Consider the following 26,098-nt stretch of genomic DNA (forward strand, 5'->3'; position numbering starts at 1 on the left):
TAAGGATGCTTTAATTTTTTTTTTAAGGAGGGATTGTCATGCTTGGGTAAGTTTTATACTTCCAGCTGATTTTTTAAATTGTAAAATGTTTATTTCCCTGAGGCTTACAGTATTCATCTATTCCTGGCGGATTTTTTATAATTTTGAAATGTTTTCATCCTCAGGAACCGTTTATGATTTGTAGGCCAAGGCATTTCCTACTAAAGCTCAGATATATCACAATTAAGGATATTAGACACTACAAACCTCCACCCCTTGTCTTTTTTTCTACTAGAAAAAAAGCCTTGTTGTCGATCCTGCAGGGCTTTATGTTATGAAATGACCCTAAACCAACCTAATATAGGCAAACTGCCTGTTTATCTGTTCAAGGTAAATCTCTATTGTTAGGCAATTTTTCTTAAGAAATGTGTTTCTATGCTCCTTTGGGAACCATATACCAGGGCAACCTAACAAATTACGCGGGTCTTAAAGATGCTTATTTCTGGCAGTTACTGTAGGATTTTCAGCCAAACCTCAAAATCCTAAAACTTATTCGTTAAGTATAAAGTAGGCCTAATATATTAACTGTATTCGGTTTTGATAATCATCTTTATAATAAAGTAACAGGTTGTATGTCTGTGTGTTTGTGATCAGGTTCTTCTAACCAGTGTAACTTCTCATAGGTCCCGGGAAGGTTTCTTACTATTTTGGGGGAAGGGTACCACTACCCTCCCAAGAGAAATCTTGAGCGCTATATATGTAGATAGGTATCGTAGAGACTTGAACGCAACATATATAGATAGGGATCGTAGGTAAAGTATTATTTTTAAAAAAACAAACATTTAAAGTGCCACTAGAATGTGCAACTAATCTTAATCAAATCATTAAATCAAAATTTCAGTTTGATTAACATAAATATTAGAACTTTAAATGATGTACAATTTTTAAATTTAGGATTTTCTAAGAAATTCAATTTGAAAATTAGGCTACTCCAGAAAAATAAGAATTTAAAGAAAATCCCTCAAAGTCTGATTAGACCACAATGAAAAACCGTAAAGATAAAACATATAAACCATAATTATTTTCTTTTTCTATGACTTACATTTGTCTTTTTAGTGCTTTTGAGTTAGTTTTTTAAACCATAATTATTAATTAATGCGACTACTTTACCTTGTTTAAGTACAAAGCATATTGATTGTACATTAATTTATTTTTTCCAAAATGGATATAATAATACCTGGATGTTATGACTGGGGAATATTGTCGTCAATCTAAGTTGCTAATATAGTCCCCAGATATTAATCAATACGTTCTTTAATGGTCAGGTTAGGGGATGGGGTAAAATCATAAGGAGGGGGGGAAGGGTTGTATCGTTGTATTAGCCAGCTAGGAGAAACATTTTATCAGGGTATGCGGGAATACCTCACAATATATTCTATATACATAATTTCCAAAGTAGGTCAAGTCAAATAAATCGGGTGGTTTTTAAAATTTAATATTGGTAAATCCCCCCCCCCCCCCCCAGCTTCTAGTTTATTTATGTTAAATTGAGGAGGTTTTTTGAAGATTTTTTATCTATAATACAAAATAGCTTGATGTCTGTCCGTCTGTCCCATAAGATCTCAGTAACCACTGAACCAATTGGATTCTAATCTTCAGGGAAAATATCTAGTGGTCCTGTGGTGGTTTTAAGCTATTTTCTTGGGGCGTGGAACTCCCCCAACCCCCCCCCTCCCCCCCCCAAAAAAAACAAAAAATCACCCTCAATTTTTTTATGCAGTTAATTGAAAATGTGGTGGTTGCAGCAAAAAAGGTACCAAATTTTTTTTACCTCTTTGGGCACAGCCCCTAGAGGCTAGGGGCAAACCGCTATTATTAATAGGGTGGCCTAAAAGATTAGTATTAACACTCTCATTACCTCATTGGCTTTTTCCCCCTGATCCCAACTTTATCTAATATTTTCTCAACAAAAAAGTCTCAAGGACGGTGGTATGGGTTGGTAAGTGGTCTAATCACAATTCAATGGAAAATGGAAGAATGTTTGTTTAAGAATCTCAAACTAATTAAATTTAAAACAGAGGATATTTTTCTTTCAAATCTTCAATGTGAGAACAAAAATGTGACAATTAAAACTATAATTTGAAGTAATTTTAACTTAGAAATACTAAAAAACAATGCAAATACAATGTTATTAGGAATAAATAAGGGCCCTTATAAAGTTTGTAAAATGGTTGTTGTCAACTCAAAAGTAGATGCTCTTTCATTTATCTAATATATTGAATACTTATCGCATTGTATTAAAGACAGCTGTACACAGATAATAGAATGAAAAATCATAGGATCATTGCTAGAGATGATAACACTTGGATTAATAATATGAGATTCATTTCAGGTTTCGTGGTATCAGGTTTTAATCCAGTGGAAATTAATCTGGTTGGAAGCATACTAGAAAAGTCATTATATTATGGGTGTTTAAATAATTTTCTAGTATGGCTTCGAAACCGTTTAATATCCGCTGGATTAGAATCGGTTCTCTGCCATACGAAAAATCATGTATAGAATTGTACCTGAAATAATTTTCCACGAATATTAAAATTGAATCATAAAAAAAAAACATATTTCAATCCTATAATTTATAATTGTAATATCTGCAAAAAGCTCTCTATAATACGATGAATAAATATTCTAGATCCCAGATTGCTACTATGTATGTACTAACTAATCGAAATGCGTGCACAGTAATCAGGTCAGAGGGTAAATTTTAAATTAATGGTAAGAGTATGTAAAATCTCCAAAGCCAATTACTTTTGGGAGGCATAGGGAAGTGGGTTGAAACTTAATCATAGGAGTTTTCAGAGGTATGTCCATCTAAACCTTGCCAACACAACTTCTGCACGTCCCACATTAAAGTAATATATATAGAGCGATAAATAGCTGTGTAAACCCTTTCCTTATCCAAGGGCCTTGTACTGTCTGTGGGTTGGGTCTTCGGTGTCAGCTGAATCTTTCAAAAATGTAAATACAACCGGGTGCCGGCAAAAAAACATAAAGCAAATTGTAAACTAATGTGAACTCAAGGGCGCCCAAGCTTTTTACTTTGAATGAGGGGTTCCATATGTTCAAGGGGGTAATCTAATGTATTTTTTAAAAACTCGTGGGGTGTAAAATAAGAGATTTCAAAGTCTAAAGGGGTGAACACCCCTTTACCCCTTTACTTGGACATCTATGTATGATCTGTAATGATTTCTGCATTTTTTCCTAGTTAAATTTGTTTTGCATTGTCTTATTACTGTTCATTTGTTGAAAACTATTTTGAAAATCATCAATTGATCTCATAAAACTGACAATAACCCAATTACTTAAAATAAGGACATAGTTAATTTGCCACCACCTCAGGGAGAGTTCAACCCTTTATGGAAAAATAATTGAAAACAACGTAAATTCAGGCAAAAAATAAATTTGGGAACATCTGCAATATATTAGTTCTATATTTGTCGCTAGATGTCACTAAAAACTTGATAATTATGATTTGCAAGAAAGTATTCACATCATTAATAAAAATGTCTTGTTAATCACAAATAACTAGGTTAAACAATTCAGTATTGTAAATCGGAAAAGTTGTTTATGAATATAATTTTATAGTCAGGAGCCTAGTTCTGAGAAATTGATAATGGCAGTTTTAAATACTTCACATAAGTTTAGACAGAAATGACAATTTTTCACAAAAATTGTCCCTTTCTTTTTCAAAAAGCAGAAGAAAGCATTAAACAGCTGAATTTAGAAAGCAAAGTTTAATGAAATTATTCTCGTCTGCTGAGCTTTAGGTCTTTGCCATCGGAAATCATTTAGTAATCTGTTTATACATCTATACTATAAATTTATTCGTCCCACAACTAATCTATACTTTATAAAACTATTTTTTAGTTTGCAACTTGTTTATTAGTTTTTTGTTGTTGTATGTATTTATATGTATAAATCAAAAGTTATTCTTTTATTTAATTTCCGCAACTGTATTGATGGGGTATGTTACTAAATTTATCCGACTGTCTAATATAGACTAAAACCATCCAGGAAGCTATGTGAAGCTTCCTCAAACGAAGAATTATCAATCGGTTCAGAGATGGTATATTTTTTTAGTGGAGGATGGTGGTACCCTTCCCCAAAAATAGTTTCAAACTTTCCAAGGACCTATTAGAAGCTACCTTGTGAAGGAGAACCATATTGGTTTATAAATTAGATAGATAAATTAGACAGGGATCCTGTTCAGGGAGTAAGGGAGGGGACAATGGATCGAATATTCAATTTTTAGGAGTCTCAGACTTTGGGGACTGGCCTAAAGGGAACATGCAAGAATTTAGCAGTTTCTAACCAATCTTGGGGACCAATTATGAATGACGTCACGCAAAATCATGCATAATCTCGCGGCAAACTAGCGCGTCAACAAAAAGATAAACAATAACAAGCAGACAGAATATTTTGATTTTGAAAATTATTTTGTAAATTGAATCATTACATTTTTTTAAAAGCGAAGCTTTTCTATAATTAGGGTCGGTCCGTCCGTCCGTCCGACCGTCCGTAACGGATAGCTTTTTTCGTTAATTTAGACATGTTAGAATTGTCGATTTCAAATTTTGCATGGTGATTCTTTTAGTAGTTAGGTACGATTTAGAAAGCGTAGCAACTCTATAATCATTACCAAAATGTCCGTACGTCCATTTTAAACATATTGATTTTTTTTACTTTTTTAAATAGCTTTTTTCGTTAATTTAGGCATGTTAGAGTTGTCCTATCGATTTCAAATTTTGCATGGTGATTCCTGTAATAGTTAGGTACGAGTTAGAAAGCGTAGCAACTCTATAATCATTACCAGAATATCCGTACGTCCATTTTAAACATGTTGATTTTTTTTTTACATTTTTAACAACAAATTTGTATGTGACCTAATTATCCGATTGGTCTGATTTTTGGTATACTGATTCCTAGGACAACAAAGTACAATATTATAAGCAAAGCAACTCTATAATCAAGTCCTAAAAATGTAAATATGTCCATAATCATTATCATGTATAAAGCAGTTTTTCAACTCTCTTATACATTCGCATTCTGATTATTCAGTTCTGACGTTATACAAGTGTTAATGTCCGTTTGTCCTTCCATTTCAGAGCTTCGCTTTTATGGATGTTGTCATCCTTGTTATATCTAATTCTTGTTTAATGTTAATTCATTCCGATTAGTGCGTTGTAGAAAGAAATTATATTAAGATTATTAGTTATTATGAGCAAAGCCTTCCTATAATTAGGTCCCGCACATTTGTACGTCCGTAACGGTTAGCTCTTTTCGTTACTTTAGACATGTTAGATGTTTCTTATTGATTTAATGTAAAGGCAAAAGTTTTTTGTCTTTAGCTTAATATTTCTGTAATTAATTATCCGATTAATTAAAAAATTTTAGGGAAAATTCACGAAGTCCTGAGTTGTTCAAGGTTTGTTTATCATTAAAATCTCAAGATGGTGTTAATTTATTTTCCTGTCCTGGATGCTAGGAGCGCAGCTACCAGTTATCCTAAGATATGTTACTTAAACCTTAAGATCTTTAAAATTAAGATGTACTTATGTTCTCAACTATTTTATTTACGTAGTATGAAATTTTGACGCAAGGTATCTCAATTTTATTTCGTTAAATGAAATAACTTGAGTTAAAAGTTCTGTAGGAAGGTAATTGTTTTAGTAAGTTTTGTAATATAATTATTTAAAGGCTTTTTCATGTCTAAGCTTTTTAATAAATACAATAAAAAAAATTTGGGTAAAAGAAGTTGTAAAAGTAAAATGGTATGTTTCCTTAATTTTCCGAAGTTTAAATAATAACAATTATGGAAATGAATTGTTGACAAGGGTTTTGATCTCTAGAATCAAGGCTTGAAGTAAAGCATCAGTTTAAGGACGGTGCATTTCGAATTAAAAACAATTCAAAAAGTCAAAAATTTCCACTAAAGGTTGCTATATTGCAAATACTTGTTTAATCTGGAAATATCTGGGTTTTCAACCTTAAAGGGTCACAACTATAAAATTGAATTAACTGCCCATTGTCCCCTCCCTTACTCCCTGGATCCTGTTACTTTATTACAATGATTTTGTATCTTGTCATTAATGCATTATTATAACACATATGATTTGATTATGTTTGCTTTAAACATGCTAAAAATAGAATGAATTAAAGAAAGGCATCGCTTCTTCTAACCACATCATATTCGATTCTAGCCAAAAAGATATTATTTCTGTAGAAAAATATTAGGATTTTCCGGGATTTATTTTAAGGCAACTTCCTATGTTATTCACTTTTCCACCCTTCGAGCCTTCCCAATTCTAAAAGCTACTCTATAATCCACATGGTCTTTACGTCCGTAACGTTATAGAGAAAATGTGATTTGACTACTATTAGAGATAGACAGCTGAAATTTTTTGTGATGATTCCCGGTACAAAAAAGCATAAAGAATTTAATTTACTTGGTCCGTTAATCTTTCGGCCAAAGCTCAAAAAGACTATGGATTTTTCGTGATATAAAAAAAGAATCTATTCTTTCTGTCTCTGAGTGTTTTCCTTTCTTTGAGTGTTTGTCCTTCCATAATTTCTTTCTGTTTCTGTTGTCATCCTTGTTTATATGAAAGGTTCATGTAAAAAGATTTGACATACATAATAATATTTCGTTTGATGTCTTCCCATAAATTAAAGATATTGCCGAATTTAGATAGTTTATTACCTAGAAAGATATTTTTATCCAGATAATTATTTGTTCAAATATTTTGGAGATTTCAGATTATTCAAATTAATTATAGCGACGCTTCTTTGCAAGCTGTTTGTGTTGGTCTATCTGTTAATCCGTCAGTATTTCGTCTACAATCAAATATAGTCTAAAGTATTAATGAAGGCTATGGCTAATATAAGCCATCTTGTGATGGTTGATAATGCCGTTTACAAGATCTTTTGGACTTTATTTTATAAGTGTAACTTCTTCTGATTTTCTACCTTGTATAAATATAAGATGCACCAGTTTATGGACCAAGACATCCCCCCTACTCCTGCTATTAATAAAGAACTCAACTACAATATTTTTTTGCGCGCGGTTTTGGCTACGATACAATACCCTAACCTTCACAACAAGAGTAGATGCGCTACACCTAACGCCGTGGACTCGATTTTAACACACACTCATTCAACTACTCCAATTATGAATATTCTTTTACTTGTTGTTGTTTCGCTACCAATAAACATAATCATCCTTGTTTTCTAATCAAACTTTTCAAATTATCTTTAAATTCATTTAATTTAATGAAAATGGAACCAGAATTTTTATTTAAAAGCGAACATATTGTATAACTGAACAAGTATATATGTCCATTTTAAGGAAATTAATAGCGCTGCAAAAATATACTTATCCCATGCTTTTTCTTTATGATTGCAAACTAAAAAAAAGCAATAATAATACAAAATTTGGTAATTATTTTTGCCACTCTGAAAACACAAAAAAAGGCATTTTTAAGATGGGAAAGAAATATATTCTGTAGTCGCAAAGCTTATAGAATTCATTTTTCCCAATTGAATAACGATTTTTTGTTGGTGTGTTAAGATCTCTCTAACCATTGAACCGATTGAGTCCTAATTTTGTATGGATAGTTTTAAGTTTTAGACTATTTTTGCGCTCCTTCATTTTTCTCTTAGAATAAGGAGTCCCTAAATGCTATAGGTATAACCGATAGTATAGGAAAACCAATACAAAGGTTTGAATTTAAAAAAAACAAATCTTACACCATATGCATGGTGGTATGGACAGTGAACATGCCTTTAATGTAGAAAAGCTTCTCTGAAAACAAATAAACAATTGTTTTATAAATATATTTTGTGTTCTACAGTTCTATGCACATTAAAACAGTTAAAATTTAAATTAGGAACTATATAAAAAATACTACATTTAGCATCATATCGAATAAAACAAAAAATATAAATTTCAATTTATAGGATTTTTTGGATACAATGCCATGGTTATAAAGGGATATATAAACAATAAGTTGATGAACATCCTCAATGATGATAACCAAAAAAGCCTGGTAAAGTTGAAAATTTTGGTTAAAAAGTTTAGACACTGTTAGTTTAAACAAAATAAACAAGAAAAAAGGGCGTTCTCCTCTTGGAAATATTTTTTTCAATTTTGAAAATTTTTAATCTAATTTTCAAATGATTGCTTTTTTCTTGGAAATTTATTCTTATTTTATAGTTTTCTCAATTTTATTAATACCCCCTTTACAATTTCCTCTAAATTTTCTGGATTAATCTGGATTTCATGGCCTTTCTTTGAAAACTATTATATTGAATTAATTGCCCATTGCCCCCTTCCTTACTCCCTGGGGTAAATATAAACTGTTTAAACATTATAAATCATGAATAAGTAAAGTTACTTAAAATAAACATTAGAGAACACAAATTGCGCACATAATCAAAATAAAAAGTTTACATTATACATGATCTGTTGTACTTTTGTACTTGATATAAAAATTTGGCACAGATGTACACTGTACACTGTAATTCATTAATTGTACACTGGGTTTAACACTTTTTTTAATAGAGAACATTATATCATGTCTTTTATATTCATGGATTTGTAACTTTTAAATTGGAAGATTTTCTTCTCACCATTTTTGTCTTAATTGGTGGCATTTGATTCTGTGCTATTTTTTTAAGATTTGCAATCATATTGTGATTTAAAGATGGCGTTTGACACTGTTCCATTTTATAAATTTTCTTGAGAGTTTGGTCACTGTTTATTTTTTTTACACCTTCCTGAAATATAAAAAAGTTTATTAAAATACAAATAATAAAAAAACTTTACCAACATGAAAGATATTTTCCTAGTTTAAATGCTAAATAAATAACAAAAAAATGAAAAATAATGAATATTTAGTTTCAATATTACTTATTTTTATCAGGGAGAAATTAGACGAAAATTAGATCATCAAAAAAAAGGGATACAATTCCAAACTTTCTATTAATTTCAAGGAAAGTATTTTTGTTTTGTCTAGCTATCAGAGTAATTAAATTTTGTTTTTGCAAATTTCACTAATTGCAAGAATTTATGCCAACACAACGTTCTGTCGGGCAGAAAAAAATGTTACCACTTGTATTAGCTCTTAATCACAAATGAAAAGACAAATACCTTTATTTGTTTGATTAAACCTACGGATAAACAATTGAAGAAAAGCCACACTTTATACTTAAAACTTAGTATTCACCTAATACCATTTACTTCCAAAGAATATTGAATTCCAGAAAATAAGGATAATATCGTTAGACCGATCATAAAATGCTTCAAGAAACCATACAAAATCAAAGAGAGTGGGGATAATGGGCTGTTTATTACACTAGTCCACAAAGTCGTATAATAACATTTTTGGGTCTTTAGTGAATTTTGATTGGTTTGTTCATTTAGTTGAGTGTCCAAACGTTTCAACCACTAATTGGAATAAATGTAACAGAAGTGGTAATTTCGTGTATCACCATTGGGGATGTACATCATTATAAAATCGACCGTTCTCGTGTACCTTTATATCCCACAAAATATTCCCACAAAAAAATTAGTATTAAATGAGAGACAGAATATTTAAATGAAATATAATACAGTCTATTTTACCTCTAATAGAAGATTTTTGTGTTGGACTAGAGCCATATCGAGAATACTATGAGCAGAACACTGAAACCTATCACTGAAAAATATACAGATATATTAAACTTATATGGTTTACAATTTTCAGCAAAGCTAGCCTGAAAAAATTAAAAGGGACAAATCTAAAACAAATATGTTGCTGTTTGTTCCATTAAGCTACATAACCATTGGACCTAATAGATTCTCCTTTGGAGGGACTCTTTATATAGGTCCCGGGAAAGTTTAAATTTTTGGTGTGTTTGATATTATTTTTAATAGACCTGTCCACTCATTAGTATATCTATGTAGCTATCCTATTACATAAAGTAGTAAGGATTTTTTTGACAGAAGCTTTAGGTATCAATAACTACTGAACTAATTGGGTTCTTTAATTTTAGGTAGGTTTTGTACTGGTTTAAGGCTATTTTCTTTTAATATTTAAGTCTTTGGTTGGTTTTAGGTTATTAGCCCAATCCCTTTCTGCTCTTTCGAATAAAGAGCCCCTAGATAATAAGGGCGTATCCGCTAGTCTAGCATATGTATACCTGCTGCATAGAATACAAACACTCCAGCTGTGATACAGTTGACCGCTGATCTGTCCATTCATAATTATATCTATCTATCATATGTATACCAGCTGCATATAATACAAATACTCCAGCTATGACACAGTTGACCGCTGATATGTCAATTTGTAAGTATATCTATCTATCATATGTATAACTGCTGCATAGAATAGAAATACTCCAGCTATGGCACAGTTGACCGCTAACCTGTCCATTCATGATTATATCTATCTATCATATGTTTACCTGCCGCATAGAATACAAATACTCCAGCTATGATACAGTTGACCGCTGATCCCTTCACTAACTTAAAAGTCCCTGCTATGTAATATCCATAGCTCAAAATCTCCTCGCCAGAGGGCAGCTCAAACTAACAACATTATTCAACATATCAAAAAAAGATTCAATCCGTTTTAGAGGTCTTACTGTTCAAAAGAAAACAAAATAGACACAGATACTTTTTTATCATGATGTTATTATCTTTTTCTTTTGTTTTCTAATTGGATTAATATTATTCTTGTCTGATATTTCGGGTATAGTCCTTTCCACGACATCCCTCCATAAGGGGCGATTAGTCGTATTTTTAAAATGGCTTTTTATAGGTTATTTTAGGTTAGGTTAGGTTATATTGTGTTAGGTGATTGCCCCACAGGGTTAGGTAATTGGCCCCGCAGGGTTAGAGCCCCCCGCAGGGGCTAGAAATAGGAGAAAAGCTACTGTGAAAAATACGAAGAATCGCCCCTTATGGAGAGATGTCGTGGAAAGGACTATACCCGATATTTCTTCTCTTTTTTCCTTATTAGCCATGCCTAAGGGATGTTTTAGTTCTAAATATAAGCATAGATTTAGTTGGCTATAAATAGATTTATGCTTATTGATTAATCCACAAAATAGATAGGTCCGCCACCTTACCCAACTATCATAATTCCTATACAAAAGTAACATGATGTCTCTGTGTCTTTAGCTTAAGATCTTACAAACCACTGGACCGATATGGTTCTTTTTATAGGGATGGCTTATAACTATTTTGGAAGGTGGTACCTCTATCCTACCAAAGGAAACCACCCATGGAAAAATACACTTTTCAATTTTCCTTTTGAAAAAATTGGAAATTTGAGAGGCATATTAACTCTCCCCCAACCCAAATCCCTCCTACCTTATGTGTCGTAAAAGCCATTAGGGGAGTAGCTTTTATTAAAAAGTAGCAAGATTTATACTAGGCTTATAGGCTGATTATATTTTTTTAAATAATATATAAGATCACAATTTTAACACTTTACCTACAAGATGGAAAGCTTGACGACTGATTCATGGAGGGGCTCCTATAAAGTTATCTTGATTTTAATCGCCAATAACTTTATAATAACCTAACCATCAAAAACCCTCAAAAACCTCAGAAACATTATCTATAAATTGACCTATACAGTATACACTGCAGATGAAGTAACTTTTTACATTACCCAAATAATCAATAATATTTCCAATAATGCATTATGTCATTAAAAAATACATACACTGCAAAAAATCATTTTCACAAACAAATTTTTTATAGATTTAAATTTAGTTACACTTGTTTTAAAGGACCTTTCTTAAATTTTAAACATTTTATATTTATAAGATTTATTTATTATAAATTTTTAAACGTATTGAGATTTTTACAGTATAGATAAATGGTAAATGCACTTATTCTCTGTGAAATACATACTTTTAAACGACACACAGAAAACTGTCCCGAATTTGTATTAATTTTGAGGAACGTAACTGGAGTCTTGTTCCTCAAAATTAATACAAATTCGGGACAGTTTTCTGTGTGTCCTTTTAAACCATATTATCAGGATGTGTTTTTGTCTGTCTATGTATTTGATGATCTTAGGTACCAAGAGCTGACAAGTATACAAAATTAAATAAAGGATTGTATTTCCTCTGAGCAAGTTTTAACCATAAGCGTTACATACTAAGAGGTTAGATTTAAAATAGCATTTCTTGTATTTGTAGATATCAACTTGCGGTTACGACCTAGAGGTCTTTAAGGACACTTTAAAGAAGAGGAGAAGAGCGTGGGAGGAGACTGAATAGATTTGCTCGTATTCATTCGAATCCGGTGGATAGGAACCGGTTCTTATCCTTACAAAAAAGCTATGTCTAGCACTGTATTTTGACCAGCTTTCTACGAATATAAAAATGTACAATCATAAGATTAAAACAAGTTTTTTTAGCCGGCACCTCGGGGCTAAAGAATTTGGTTTTAATCTTATAATTGTACATTCTATATCCGCAGAAAGCTGTTTATAATACGATGCAAGAAATAACTATTCCAATTTTCATAGTAGGTTTTAAAAGTGAATGTTTTTTTCCAGAGGTGATTTTTTAGAGAGAAAATCTTACCAAAAAATAACCTTCCTATACCTAGAATACGCTTCATTTTAAAGGAGAAACATATTTAGGAGAAGCTATGGACACAGACACATGGACATACTGTTACTTATTATAAAGATATGTTGATAATATGCCTGATATAGATGAGAGTTGGATAGGTTTGTTTCACTGAAATAGAAAAATATTAGGTAATTTAAAAATCAATAAATATATTTAGAATGAGAAGTATAATATACCGTAAACGATAAGAAGTTAAAATTTATTATGCATAAATTTTTAATAAGAATGTTTAATCGTCATAGAAATATACACAAAAAAATAAAATGTCTTTTTGTCTATTTAAATATTGTCGAGAAAGACACATGGACATACCTTTGTAATACAGTAGCTTAGTAACAATGATCTATTAATAGCAATACTATTAGTACAGTATAGATATGATTATAATATTACGTCCAAGAAGAAATTTATTTATAGATACACAAGAAAAAATTTATAAACAATAGCGCAATAACAAAATTATTTATAAAATATACCAGTAAAATGTGTAATATATTAATAGAGATAATGTTAGCATTCGAACAGTATTATATTTTTTTTCAATATTTATGTATTGCAGTTTTTATTACTACTTATAAATCTTATACTTCTGTTTTCCAACATCATCAGGACATTACAACGAATTAACTGTCTTAAATATAGAACAGTTGTCATTCCAAAAAAACAAAACAATTTTATACAATATTAAATACATCATATTAAATATTTTCAATAAAACATGTGAATTAAACAGTTTGACTAAATAAAAACATTTGATAATTATTTAGAGCCAATTTTTTATCCCAAGACAAAAACATTCAGAACCTTTTTTTTTAAATTTTGTTTCTTTGTTCCTGTGAAAATTAGTAGATGAACATCAGAAAATTAAAACTCTTTATTAGAAGATATTTTTCGGTTCAAAGCCTCAATTTAAGAAAGTATTAGAATAAATTATAGAGAAGGTACGCATCTCCAGCTAAACAGTTTTGTACTGCGTCAAATATAATTATTGGTAGTCAGGAACAAAGGAAAAAACGCTAAATATTTCTTTAAAATTTTCCTTACTTTTTTTACTTTTAGGAAGTTGAATAGTTCGAGTATAATATTAATAGTTAGAGTATGGGGAATAAGAGATATAAGTTTTCCGGAATTTTAATGTAGGGAGTAGATTTGAAATCTGCATCAAATTTTAAGGATTTTTTATAAAATTCGTTTTTTGTAAAATTCTTTATCTAAAAGCGAAAATACATTTTAAGTTAATTAATTTTGACCAATAGGATAGGTGGATTTTAAACTACCTGCGCTCTAATTGGTTGAATGATGTACGACATCCAATCAGAGCGCAGATTTTTTAAATCCACCAATCACAGATGCCAAAATTAATTAACTTAATTTGTATTTCCGCTTTTAGATAAAGAATTATATAAAAAACGAATTTTATAAAAAATCCTTAAAATTTGATGCAGATTTTAAATCTACTCCCTACATTACAATTCCGGAAAACTTATATCTCTTAATGGGGAATGCATAGGCTTAACACAGGTGAAACGTATTACTTTTTACTGTTAAAACTTCAAGACTTCGGTTGAACAATAAGAAGAGTTTGTTGTTTGTAGGACGTTTAGCCGATCAATAATTTGCAAGATTTGATTCAGAGATAAACCAAATACTTATTATGGGAACATTTCCCCTAAAGGTTATTCAGATTATCTATTATATTGTTATTAAGTTGCCAGGAAACTCAAAATGTGAAATGTTTTTTTTTTTGATGCATTATACCTTCTCCCTTTAAGAGTTAGGCTAATAAAATAAATGAGATAATGGACAAGGTTACCAATTACGCTTTAGGCACGTGTATTTTATTTTTAACTTCTCAGCTACTCTATAAGAAGTGATTTTAAACTAAACAATTTAATTTTAATTAAATTAAAAAAAAACATATTTATTAAGAAAGCTTTTCTATAATTAAGATGTGTTCATCTATCCGTAATTAATAGATTTGTTCATTTATTTAAGTATGTTAGAAATGTCCTATTAATTTAAATTTTGAATTATGATTCCAAAAACTTGGTACAATTTGGAAGGTATAGCAACCTTAAAGTAGTTAACAAAGAAGAATGATAAAAACATTTTGTTTTTTGATATACTGAAACTATTTTACGTGAGTTGTCCTAGGATTAACTATTTTAAAATAATTTTCGGTAAGGAATCAAGGACGAAGTAATAACCTTTAAATGGAAATGGAAAAAGTCACTCACTAAGCGGACATGTAACGTCATAAAAATGAGGAGAAGTGGGAAAGAAGACCCCTAAAATAAAATATCACTCATTTTTATGACGTAACATGTCTGATTTTTGAGTGACTTTCTCAATTTACCTATATATAATAAGAGATATAAGTTTTTCGGAATTGTAATGTAGGGAGTAGATTTGAAATCTGCATCAAATTTTAAGGATTTTTTATAAAATTCGTTTTTTGTATAATTCTTTATCTAAAAGCGAAAATACAAATTAAGTTAATTAATTTTGGCATCTGTGATTGGTGGATTTAAAAAATCTGCGCTCTGATTGGATGTTGTACATCATTCAACCAATTATAGCGCAGGTAGTTTAAAATCCACCTATCCTATTGGTCAAAAATAATTAACTTAAAATGTATTTTCGCTTTTAGATAAAGAATTTTACAAAAAACGAATTTTATAAAAAATCCTTAAAATTTTATGCAGATTTCAAATCTACTCCCTACATTAAAATTCCGAAAAACTTATATCTCTTAACCCTTAACGGTTGGGGGGGGGGGGCGTTGAACGCCCCCCCATCCGGTCTTTTCTATCTCATTTTCTGTGTGTGAAAGATAAAGAGCCCAAACTGCGTGACTTTTTAAGTTTGGGTATGACACATAACTGAGAGTTGGAATTTTTTGAATATCTTCATCCTGGCGGGCACAGGATGCCAGCAAACCTGGCAGGGTCATCCAGGTAAAGAGCAAAAATATTTTTTTGACTTAAAAAAAGCATTTTATCTTACCAAAATACTAAAATATCCTCTAGTAGTACATCTTCATATTAAATACAGGTGTTCAAGTCACTTTCAGGTTCCAGGTATGATCCTCCAGGTCCTGATCCTCCAGGTCTCCAGAAATCTTTAAATGGCTCCTGTGGCCTCAATTTTTGACTTAGAGACTTCAAATTTAAAACTTAAGCTTTTCTTACATATCTACATAACGTATTAAAATTTCATAAAGATCCGCCGCCGTTTTCCCGCCGACCGCCGACTGCGGCGGCTGGCAGCTGCCAAGTACAGCGGCGGCCGCTGTAATTTATATTTTGATATTTGAAATATAAAATTTACATAAAGATTAACATTTTCTGCAAAAAAATTTTTATTCTAGCTTAAAAAATAAAAAAATTACAGCCGTTTGAAATTTTTAAGTAAAAAAGGACCTAAAAATAAAGGTTGTTAAATAAAAGGGTGAAGGAAGCAAAAATTGACCTTGACTTACTTAAGGTCGGAAATTCATCATAACACAGGGGACTTACACAAAAAATTTTAGCCCTCTAGCTCTAATAGGAACTGAGATAACATGGGGGGGCGTTGAACGCCCCCCCCCCCCCCCCCCCCGACTGATTAAGGTGCGGCAAGGGGCCCGACTGTAAAGGGTTAATATATAAGTCTAAATTGGTACATACATAAATATTTAAAAACCTGTACTTAATTTATTTACTTAACTTATTTGTTCAGTCAATGATCGTTTGTAGTGTTAGTTAATTTATTGACCTTCGCTTTTCATGTATGTTGTCATCCTTGTTTTATAATATAAATATCATGAACCTGACCTTGGGCATAGTATGATAGTCTAGTAAGGTTAGACAATATTAACTGTTGTAAAGTTTAAAACCAAATTTTAAACTTTATGAGGTTTAATTACAAAATTCTTACATAATATAAATTTACATCATATGTACTATTCTTTTTAAAACATTAACATTAGCTATTTATGACCTTTCTTAACAATTATATAACATGTGTTTTTTCCTCAAATTACCTATCGAGCACTGAACTTTTCTCCCCCTTCTTTTAAAAAAAAAATTTAAAATAAGAGGAAAGGGGGGAGGGAGCAGTTTTTTTCCTTGTGCCTAACCCCTGCTTTGAAAACTAAAGTAACCTGATCTTCGCATCGTTTTGCAGAAATTTTGTACGAATGATAAAATATAAAATAAATACTAGTTTTGTTAGCAACTACCTTCAGCCGCTTGGTGCCAACAAAACCGGTTTTAATCTTCTAAATATTATATTATTTTACTATCCGCGGAAAGCTGTCTATAATACGATGCAATAAATAACTATTATTGATTTGTGTAATTTTATATGCATTTTTAAGATATTCAAAGAAGCTTTGCTTAAAATTCAAACTAACTTACTTACGAAAATTAGTTGAAGGAATAAAATTAGTCAAAATGCATTTTCTTAATTTTCTAGAACTTTTTAGTTTGATTTCTCTATTCATTTTTAAAAAAATTATTCATGTTTTTTTTACAGAACTAATTACTTGGCCTTTGCCATAGTTAGGATTACATCTACAAAAGATTAGATGGTCTAACTCTCCTTATGATGTTTTTATTTTGAATTATTGTCTTTTTTTGAGGGGGGGGGGGGGTTGGGAATGGTTTCTGGGTCATATCTATTTAGGTTGATACAATAATAAGCATAATTACATAATTTTTTAAAGCTTTTCTAAATTTAGAATCTTTGGTCAATACGAAATTATTTTCTTTTCGTAACGGATAGCTCTAATTGAGAATTTAGTCTTAATTCTGGAAATGAATAAAAACTTGTAATAAAGACTCTTTTGACTATCCTATTATATAAAGTAGTAAGCGTTTTTTGTCTGTCCCAAAGGATCTCGTTAACCGCTAAACCGATATTGTTCTCCTTTACAATGAAGCTTCTTATAGGTCCTGGGAAGGTTTTAAACTATTTTTGGGGAGGTTGTATTCACCCCCCTCCCCCCAAAAAAATATTTTTTTTTACTCTATTGAAACTCAAATTTAAAATAGGATTAGGTCGACTTTTCCTCCTCCTACCTTAAATGCCCCTAGAGGCTTCTAGGGTCGTAGCCGCTAGTATTGTATAAAATGGAACTGTGCCTAAATAATCAATGGAGAATGACCAAGATATTTGATACACAATTTTTTTTTAATGTAGATTTTTCATTAGAGTAAAACACTAGAGGGAGAAAGGGTTAAATAACTGTATCTCCCCATCGGAACCGCCTTGTGCAACCTTTCTATTGGGTCATAGAAAATAAACCAATGGTGTCGCTTATATTAACACAGCCGAGTAACAGAAAATAAGTTAGAAGCAGACGAAAGAGGTCTTTAAAAAAGGAAGGGAGTTAGTTGTCTGTATATACATCTATACTATAGATCTGTTGATTTTTCAGCCTTTTTGAGGGAAAGTCTAAAGTGTGACGTCATAAAAATTACATCTCTTTTTGAGGGGTTTCCTTTCCCACTTCCCCTCTGATCCTTCCTTTTTAAACGTATTTTTTTTGACGTCACACATGTCACTTCAGGCTTTCTCCTTTTTAACAATAAATCTTAAAATATAAAAAAGAGATATGCACATCTTTTTCTGGATGTTGTCATACTTGTTTCCTAGAATAATTGTGAAGAAAAATAACATATCTTTATAAAGTAAACAGCTATTACTAAGTTGATAAAAAAATAGAACATATTGTATTTTTTTACCATTTGTACCAACGTATATGTATAATGTATATCTAACAAGAAGGATAATGTACATAGGTAACATTGTTGTAGTGGATAGCGATAAACTGTTATGACTTAGCTTTGAGAAGCCTAATGGCCCATAAATAGTGTAAAACTTTTTTAGGGCAGCGTATCTACACCACACCATACGAAATTGCCAATGGAAAAAAAATCCCAAGCAAGAGTTCATTTTTTTTTTAAAACTAAATTTCAAAGTAGAGTAGATTTACAACTCTCTCGACCCCTTTCCTCATATATAATAAGAGGCCTCTAGGTGTCTTAAAAAGCTTTTAAGGGACATGCGAACGTTAAACAAAACTTAAAATGATATTTTATTACCTTCCAACCCTCTCTAGGTCACTATGAAAGACACTGAACACAGAATCACCACTTAACTCATTATCTTCAATTATCTACAATAGATAGATAGATAAATCGATAGATAGTTAGATAGATAGATAGATAGATAGATAGATAGATAGATAGATAGATAGATAGATAGATAGATAGATAGATAGATAGATAGATAGATAGATAGATAGATAGATAGATAGATAGATAGATAGATAGATAGATAGATACAAATATAGATATTACATAGTTAGATAGATAGAATACAAAGGAGTTATTTTAAGGTAAATATAACAAAAGTTTAAATTTTATATTAACAAGCTTTTTGTTCTGTACATGACAGTTAAATTTTTTTTTGTAAATAATTCTAAAAATAGGATAGACATTGTTATGAAAGAAATAACAGATAAATAAAGCAGCTACTTCCATAAAAATAAAATAAGAATATCATGTCATATGTATATAAGTAAAATGTCTAGATGTAATTTCTAATATTTTGGATATCATTGGCATTGCTATTTTTTTAATGAATATAAAGAGATAGAGGTATTGTATGACCTACACTCGAGGCTTACTATAAATAATAATAATCTGTCATGAAATATGACAGTAATACATTATAGTCAGATAAATAGTATGTCTTATTTTAGATTTATAATCAGTGGCGTTCACAGCAATTCACTAGGATAGATGGATATATAGATAGATGAAATTGATAAATAGATGGATGAATTGGCTAAAGGATGGAATGAAGATGGAAATATAGATTTGGATAAATAGAAAGATGGATGGATAAATAAATGGATGAATAGATAGATGAATGGATAGATAGATGGTTTTTTTTTTGCATTAAGAATTTATTAATAAACTATTCTTTTTGTAAACAATTAATGCTATAGGTTTAACACAATATAATACAAGTATCCAAGGACTGAAAAACGCCTGGGGGCGGTGTTGATAGATGAGTGAATAGATAGATGGATGGATGGATAGATAGATTGATGGAATTGATAAATAGATGGATGGATAGATATATAGATTGATAGACTGATGGATGGATAGAAAGATAAATGGATAGATTGTTGAATGGATAGATGGTAGATGGATAGATAAAAGGATAGATAGATGGATAAATAGATAGATAAATATAACTTACTGAAGTTTGATTAATATCTTGATCAGGTGATTGTGTATGGTTGGCAATAGATAGACATACAGACAGTCAGACAAATTGGTATTATAATAGTTGGATGGATAGATTATTAGATATATAGATGGATAGATGAATGAATATATAGATGAGTGAATAGATAGATGAATGAATATATAGATGAGTGAATAGATAGATGAGTGAATAGATAGATGAGTGAATAGATAGATGGATGGATAGATAGATTGATGGAATTGATAAATAGATGGATGGATAGATATTTAGATTGATTGATAGTTGAATGGATAGATGGTAGATGGAGAGATGGTAGATGGATAAATAGAAAGATGGATGCCACTTACTGAAGTTTGATTAATATCTTGATCAGGTGATTGTGTTGGGTTGGCTATTACCGACCAGGTCTCCAAATCTGATACGATGTTCTGCAAATAGAAAAAAAATCCTAATTTGAATTAAAATACCAGAGGAGGCAAGTACTCTGTACCGACTTTCAACTGGGTCTTTCAATATTAACACAGTCAATTTGATAAAAAAAAAGAGCAGAAAGCTAACAGACAAAAAAAGATTTCCACCACTTGAAACAGGTAGTTGTCTGAGTTATACATTTATACTCATTCATTTATTACAAAAGTAACAAGATGTTTGACTGTGTTTGTTAACTTAAGATCTCTCTAACTGCTGAATCTAGATTTTTGTCTGTCCATTAAGATCTCGTTGGACATTTACAAGACGGTTTTCTCCAATTTAGGAAAGCTTAGATGATATTAGGCTAACTACACACAATCCTTATAATAAAGTAACAGGATGTGTGTCTGTATGTGTGTATGTCTGTTTGTTTGTTTGTACCTAAGGATCTCGCTAACCGCTGAACCAATCAGGTTCTCCTTAACAGGGTAGTTTCTCATAGGTCCCGGGAAGGTTTATAACCATTTTGGGGTAGGGTACCAACGCCCTCCCCCCAAGAGAAATCACACAAAATCAAATTTTATTTCGGGACAGAGACTGAGAGAGTTCAACGCAACATAGCTAGATTTCATAGAGACTTGAAAGTAAGATATAAGATAGGTATCGTAGAGCATTGAACAAAAAAAACCAAACATTAAAAGTGCCACTAGAGGCTTCTAGGGGGCGTAGCCGCTAGTATTTGAATATAGAGTTAAATTGAGAGTTAGTGGCATTACCCATTTAGAAATTTGTGCATTTAGAGTTGGAACTAGGATGGGTGGGGGATTTGGACAATAGGCATTTGACAATGAACTATCAAAAAGGCATATTTTAGCTTCTCTAAAAAAACATTTATGTAAATATGTAATTCTAACATATAGTATTTCAAATTTAGTTACATAGTAACAGATGTGCTTTCTTATTTTCTTAGTTATAGAGAAGTTTTGCAACAAAAAGGATCTTTTTTTCCTACTTTCATCTACTCATTGATTACAAAGACAAGTAATTGATTCTATAATTAATTTCTTTTGAGGATATATAATGAAAATGATTTCAATTAAACTCTTCTTTTGTTGCAATGCTACACTAAAGTTTGTAATAGTTATTTATCGCATAGTATTATTGACAGCTTTCCACGGATATTAAAATGATAAATTATATGATGAAAATTTTAGGATTCTTTCAAATATTCGTGGAAAATTGTCTATTACGATACTATACAAGATTTTTTAGTATGGCTGGGAACTGGTTTTAGTTCAGCGGATATTAATTGGTTTCGAATCCAAGCTAGAAAAGTCATTATCCTAATTTGTATCGTAGTGAAACTTCCCCATGTAAAAAATGACTTATTGCTTTTAAAATTTTTCACCATTTTTAAAGGCTAAAGTCTTTAAAGGGAGTGTGAACGTAAAAATTTCTCATCTGATTATCAAATCTTAACATTTACTAAGCACATTTCACTACACTGATCAACCAAAAATGTCCTATTCACAAAAAATATCCAGAAATAATGCCTTGATTTTATGGTATTTTGAGAGGGAAAAAGGAAAAAACAGGGAAAATCTGAACGTTTTTGGTTTCTTATAATGTGTGTAGGGATATTTAACTTGTCATATATAGTTGAAACAATTTACTTACTGTTAAGGATTTATTTTATGCTATAAAATTGCCAATTCGTTTTTTTATAACGCAGTAATTAGGTAATAAAGACATATTTTAAATTCGTATTATTGACAAAAAAAATACCTCACTGTCTACAAAGGGTTGAATCTCATAGGTTATATAAAATAATAATATCCTTTTTAATTGTGTTGAACAATAAATAACCCACTTTGGAGAATTAGTTTACACTTTTATCAGACTGTTTATAAAGAAATATTGCGTCTTTATTATTTACAACTTTGTAATTAATGGTGGGCGAGAGATGGGCCATTTAAAGTTAATTGGATACTAATAAAAAACCTGTTTCTGGCTTTGTTATTGTATTTGGTTTTCAATAAAAAAAATATTGCTTATTTTATCAATTTTTAAGTAACTATACATTGGATTAAAGCAAGGATTATGTTAAAAGTCAGCTTAACTGTTAGGAAAAATCTAGAACTATGTGAAAAAGTTTAATTTTAGCTATAATGGGAGAAAAAAGCAATTTAATGCACATTTTATATAATACGGAAAATTTCTTCCTTTCCCCGTACCTTATAAAAATCGTCGGAAAAAGCCGTTTTTTAAGCAAACAAAAGCGCGTTTTGCTCTATCTGTGAGATATTATGAATGAGATAATGTTAAGATTTGATATTAAGATGAGAAAAATTTACGTTCACAGTCCCTTTAATATCCCGAATATCTTCGTCTGCTAAAAAATCCTTTTAAAATCTGTTTTTTTTTTTGTATAATTGGCCATCTAGGGAAATGCCTCTTTGATATATTTTTCTTATCCCTAATTGTATATCAAATTAAACTTTATTTTCTAAAATTATTACAATGTTTTTTATATATCTGTAATACAAAGTAGAATGATGAATGTCCGTCTGTCTGTCCGTCCCTTAAGATCTCAGTAACCACCGAACCGATTGGATTCGACTCTTCAGGGAATATACCTACTGGTCCTGTAGTGATTTTTGGCTATTTTCTTGGGGGGTTGGATACCCCAAACCCCACGAAACAAAAAAATTCTTCCCCAATTTATTTTGTTAAAGAATTTTTTCGCATACATTTTGCGAAATTTGCCATTTATTCACGAAAATTTGCGACACATTCGTAATTTTTTCGGCTGGGTAGGTAATAGAAGATGTAACAATTCCCATGCTCACATCATTTTTTTAGGCAAGTACTTAATGTTTTTTTTTTAATTTCCTCCTGGGGCAAAGCCCCAAGAGGCTAGGGGCGAAGCCGCTAGTCTATATATAAAGTGTAAAAAGAACGACTATTGCGTACAAAGGCAAAAAAATGCATCAATTTTGGAATTATTATTACTTGTTTCTACTCTTTTTAATAACTGTTTCATCTTTTTGGGAGGAAAAAAGGAAGCAAATTGGGTTGTTTTACTTATATTGCATCTTGAACTTTAAAAGCGCACGTTTGAAGCTTATTTTGGAATATGTTCTAAGAGTCCTGTAAAATAAAATCCGGAAGGTTTAAAATCCCTTTTATTTTCCAAAAAAATATGGGGGGTTCAGTAGTCAAGATATACGTTTGAGTGAAAACAACAAAAATTGTAATGTTTTGTTTTACTTAAGGATGACAACATCCAAAAAAATAAAGTTTTAAAAAATAATAAAAAAAACTGTGGAAGTACGTGATTAACTATGCGTTGTAAAATCATCGATTTTATACTAATAAATGAAGATTCCTATAACGTATTTTTTTATTACTTTATTTTGAAAGTTTTACAATTTTAATATTTTTTGATAAATCACTTTGATGAACTGAAAATATCCAATAATATTTTGATCGAAAAATATAAGTTTTTAATAGTATATATGAAACCGCCTGAAGAATTAATAAGAATTATAATATTGACGGACAAGCAGACAGACACTTTAATTGAGTAGCTTTGCTCCTTATCAACCAAATTCTTACCTCCTCCCTCTGAATGTCTGGTATGCTCTAGAAACCAAAGTTTTTGAAACTTTTTTGTTTGATAAATAAAGTTTTTTTTTACTTTTTTCATGTCGGTCTTTATATTACATTACAGTATGCTATGGACAAATATTTTTTTTTCTATCCGAGAAGCTTAGATTAAATTAAATTAAGATTTTAAAACTTTCAAGCATTTATTTTTAAGATATGTTATTTTTAGTAGCGAAACTACTCTACAATTTAAATGTCCGTCTGTCCGTCCGTCCGTCAGTCCGTAAAGATAGAGTAAATGTAATAATATCGGCTGTTAATGAAGATAGACAGCTGAAATTTTCAGTGAGGATAAATATGACATCAAGTTTATACACATAGAATAAGGAGGAATAGAAATGAAAACCTCAAATATTTTAGGGAATATTGAAGAAAAGTTGCGCTTGCGCAATAAAAACATAATATGAAACTTTAATGGTACACATGTCAAGTTGGGACAAAACTGAAATAATATCTTTTTAATGAAAATATATCGAAAAGTATTAGATTTTTCCTCTAACTTTATGTCTCTACTGCATAGAAATTAAATTTATGTTTATCTAATATTGTTTACATTTCACCACTGTCAATGTACTTTATGACGCAACTTGCGTAATCACTCGATTACGAAATGTATACGTAACTTGCGTATAACTCAACAATTAATAAAATAATTTATGATAATAATTGAAATTAAAATATTTAAAAATATATAATTGGATATAAACATCTTTTACTCTCAGACCTTGAAAGAATTAAAAATCAGCTGCTAAGGATTTTTTGTAAACAAATGCATGCGCAACCCTAATACAAATGCCTTGATCATTATTTCTTAACCAAATATTTTTAAAGTCATTTTTTTTACTAAATTCATGTTGAAATGAATTTTTGTTTAAAGTTTTGCTCATTCTATAAGGTTTTAGTCCATTGTGAATAGGCGAATATGGCTGGACGATTGGCTGTATGGCTTTTAGTATACTATTAAAAAAGGCATTTATTTTTCATATCATTTCTCGATAATATCTGAAATCATGTGATTTTACTACAAGCCTTGTAGCCATTTAGGGCTTTCAAAAGTTCCAATTTTATTTCAGGCTAGCCAGGCAGAATCTTCTACCTGGATTCTATTCTTTACTTTATCTTCTTTGTTTATACATTGTTTTGTCCGTCTGTCTGTCAGTCATGCCTCATAATCGTATATACCACATCAGTTAAAGTATATTAATGATAATATCCGTAAAAGCTATGTAATTCTTTAAAAGACATAAAATTTATGTCCTAAAGGGTTCCTGATTTTCTTTGAGTTTTTGCATATGCTCTCTCTTTCTTTTCTTTGTTATGAAAACTGAACATCTGCTTTATAACTCCGTTTGTCCATTCCATAATTTTTTTGTGCTTAGCTACTTATGTACGTTGTCAACCTTTTTGTACTCTTTATTCACATGATATATGGATGAAATAGGATATCAGCTGGTTAGAAATACAATAGCTTAAAGTTAGGTACACCCATAGGAATTACAGGGAATACAGGTTTAGTCCAAACAAAAGATAAGTTCACCCTTCAGAAATAAATCTTCAATAAATTAGATCTTTCCAATATTATGTTCTTTATGTTTGTTTTAACTTATTAAAGCACAATGACAATTAAGTTGATCAACATTTCTTAATAATAATGATAAAATATCTGAAGATTGATTTGATTCAAACTAAACAAAGTTAAATAAAAAAATAATTTCAAATTAATAATATCGTTTTAATTGTATCAAGGAGTTTATAAAGTAGCTGCACTGCTAAAAATATAATATAGGAATAATACTGGTGTATTATTGTAACATCAAAAAGACTTTAAAACCAGCCTCAAATCAAAGTTGTGATTAAAACCACTTTGGTCTAGAAGCCTTAAGGGGATATATATTTGCCCTTAATTTTTTTGTTTGTCCAAAAGCCATGGGGAAAACAAATTAGGCGAGGTACTTAAGACGGCATTTTCCTCTTCGAAATTCTTTTTTCAATTTTGAATTTTGAAAATTGGAGTAACCCCCCCCCCCTCCCCGACAGAGGAGTTAGGTTAGATTAGGTTAAAGACAAGGGTGCCGAGCGC

At 30.7% G+C, this 26,098-nt stretch overlaps 1 protein-coding gene across 1 annotated transcript; it reads right to left on the reverse strand.

Annotated features, from left to right (window-relative positions):
• Positions 1-9,655: 9,655 nt before the first annotated feature.
• LOC145324575 (uncharacterized) lies at positions 9,656-24,823 on the reverse strand. The gene is made up of 7 exons (XM_080167158.1): positions 24,815-24,823; positions 23,968-23,994; positions 20,286-20,366; positions 18,762-18,835; positions 12,747-12,780; positions 10,483-10,606; positions 9,656-9,731 (listed from the first exon to the last, which is right to left on the reverse strand). Exons 1-7 carry the CDS (start codon positions 24,821-24,823, stop codon positions 9,685-9,687), a joined length of 396 nt encoding a protein of 131 aa, XP_080023284.1. The 3' UTR covers positions 9,656-9,684.
• Between the last annotated feature and the right edge of the window lie 1,275 nt (positions 24,824-26,098).

This window comes from Acartia tonsa, chromosome 7 (assembly GCF_053477335.1).
Source record: "Acartia tonsa isolate MP-2025a chromosome 7, ASM5347733v1, whole genome shotgun sequence".
Lineage (NCBI taxonomy): Eukaryota > Metazoa > Arthropoda > Copepoda > Calanoida > Acartiidae > Acartia > Acartia tonsa.

Excerpts from the sequence above, each read along its gene's own strand:
- LOC145324575 (XM_080167158.1), bottom strand. Across the intron at positions 18,836-20,285 it reads AAGATATTAATCAAACTTCA|ATAATTGAAGATAATGAGTT; the intron begins GTAAGTGGCATC and ends TATCTATTGTAG. Across the intron at positions 12,781-18,761 it reads GACCTAGAGAGGGTTGGAAG|TGAAACAAACCTATCCAACT; the intron begins GTAATAAAATAT and ends TTTCTATTTCAG.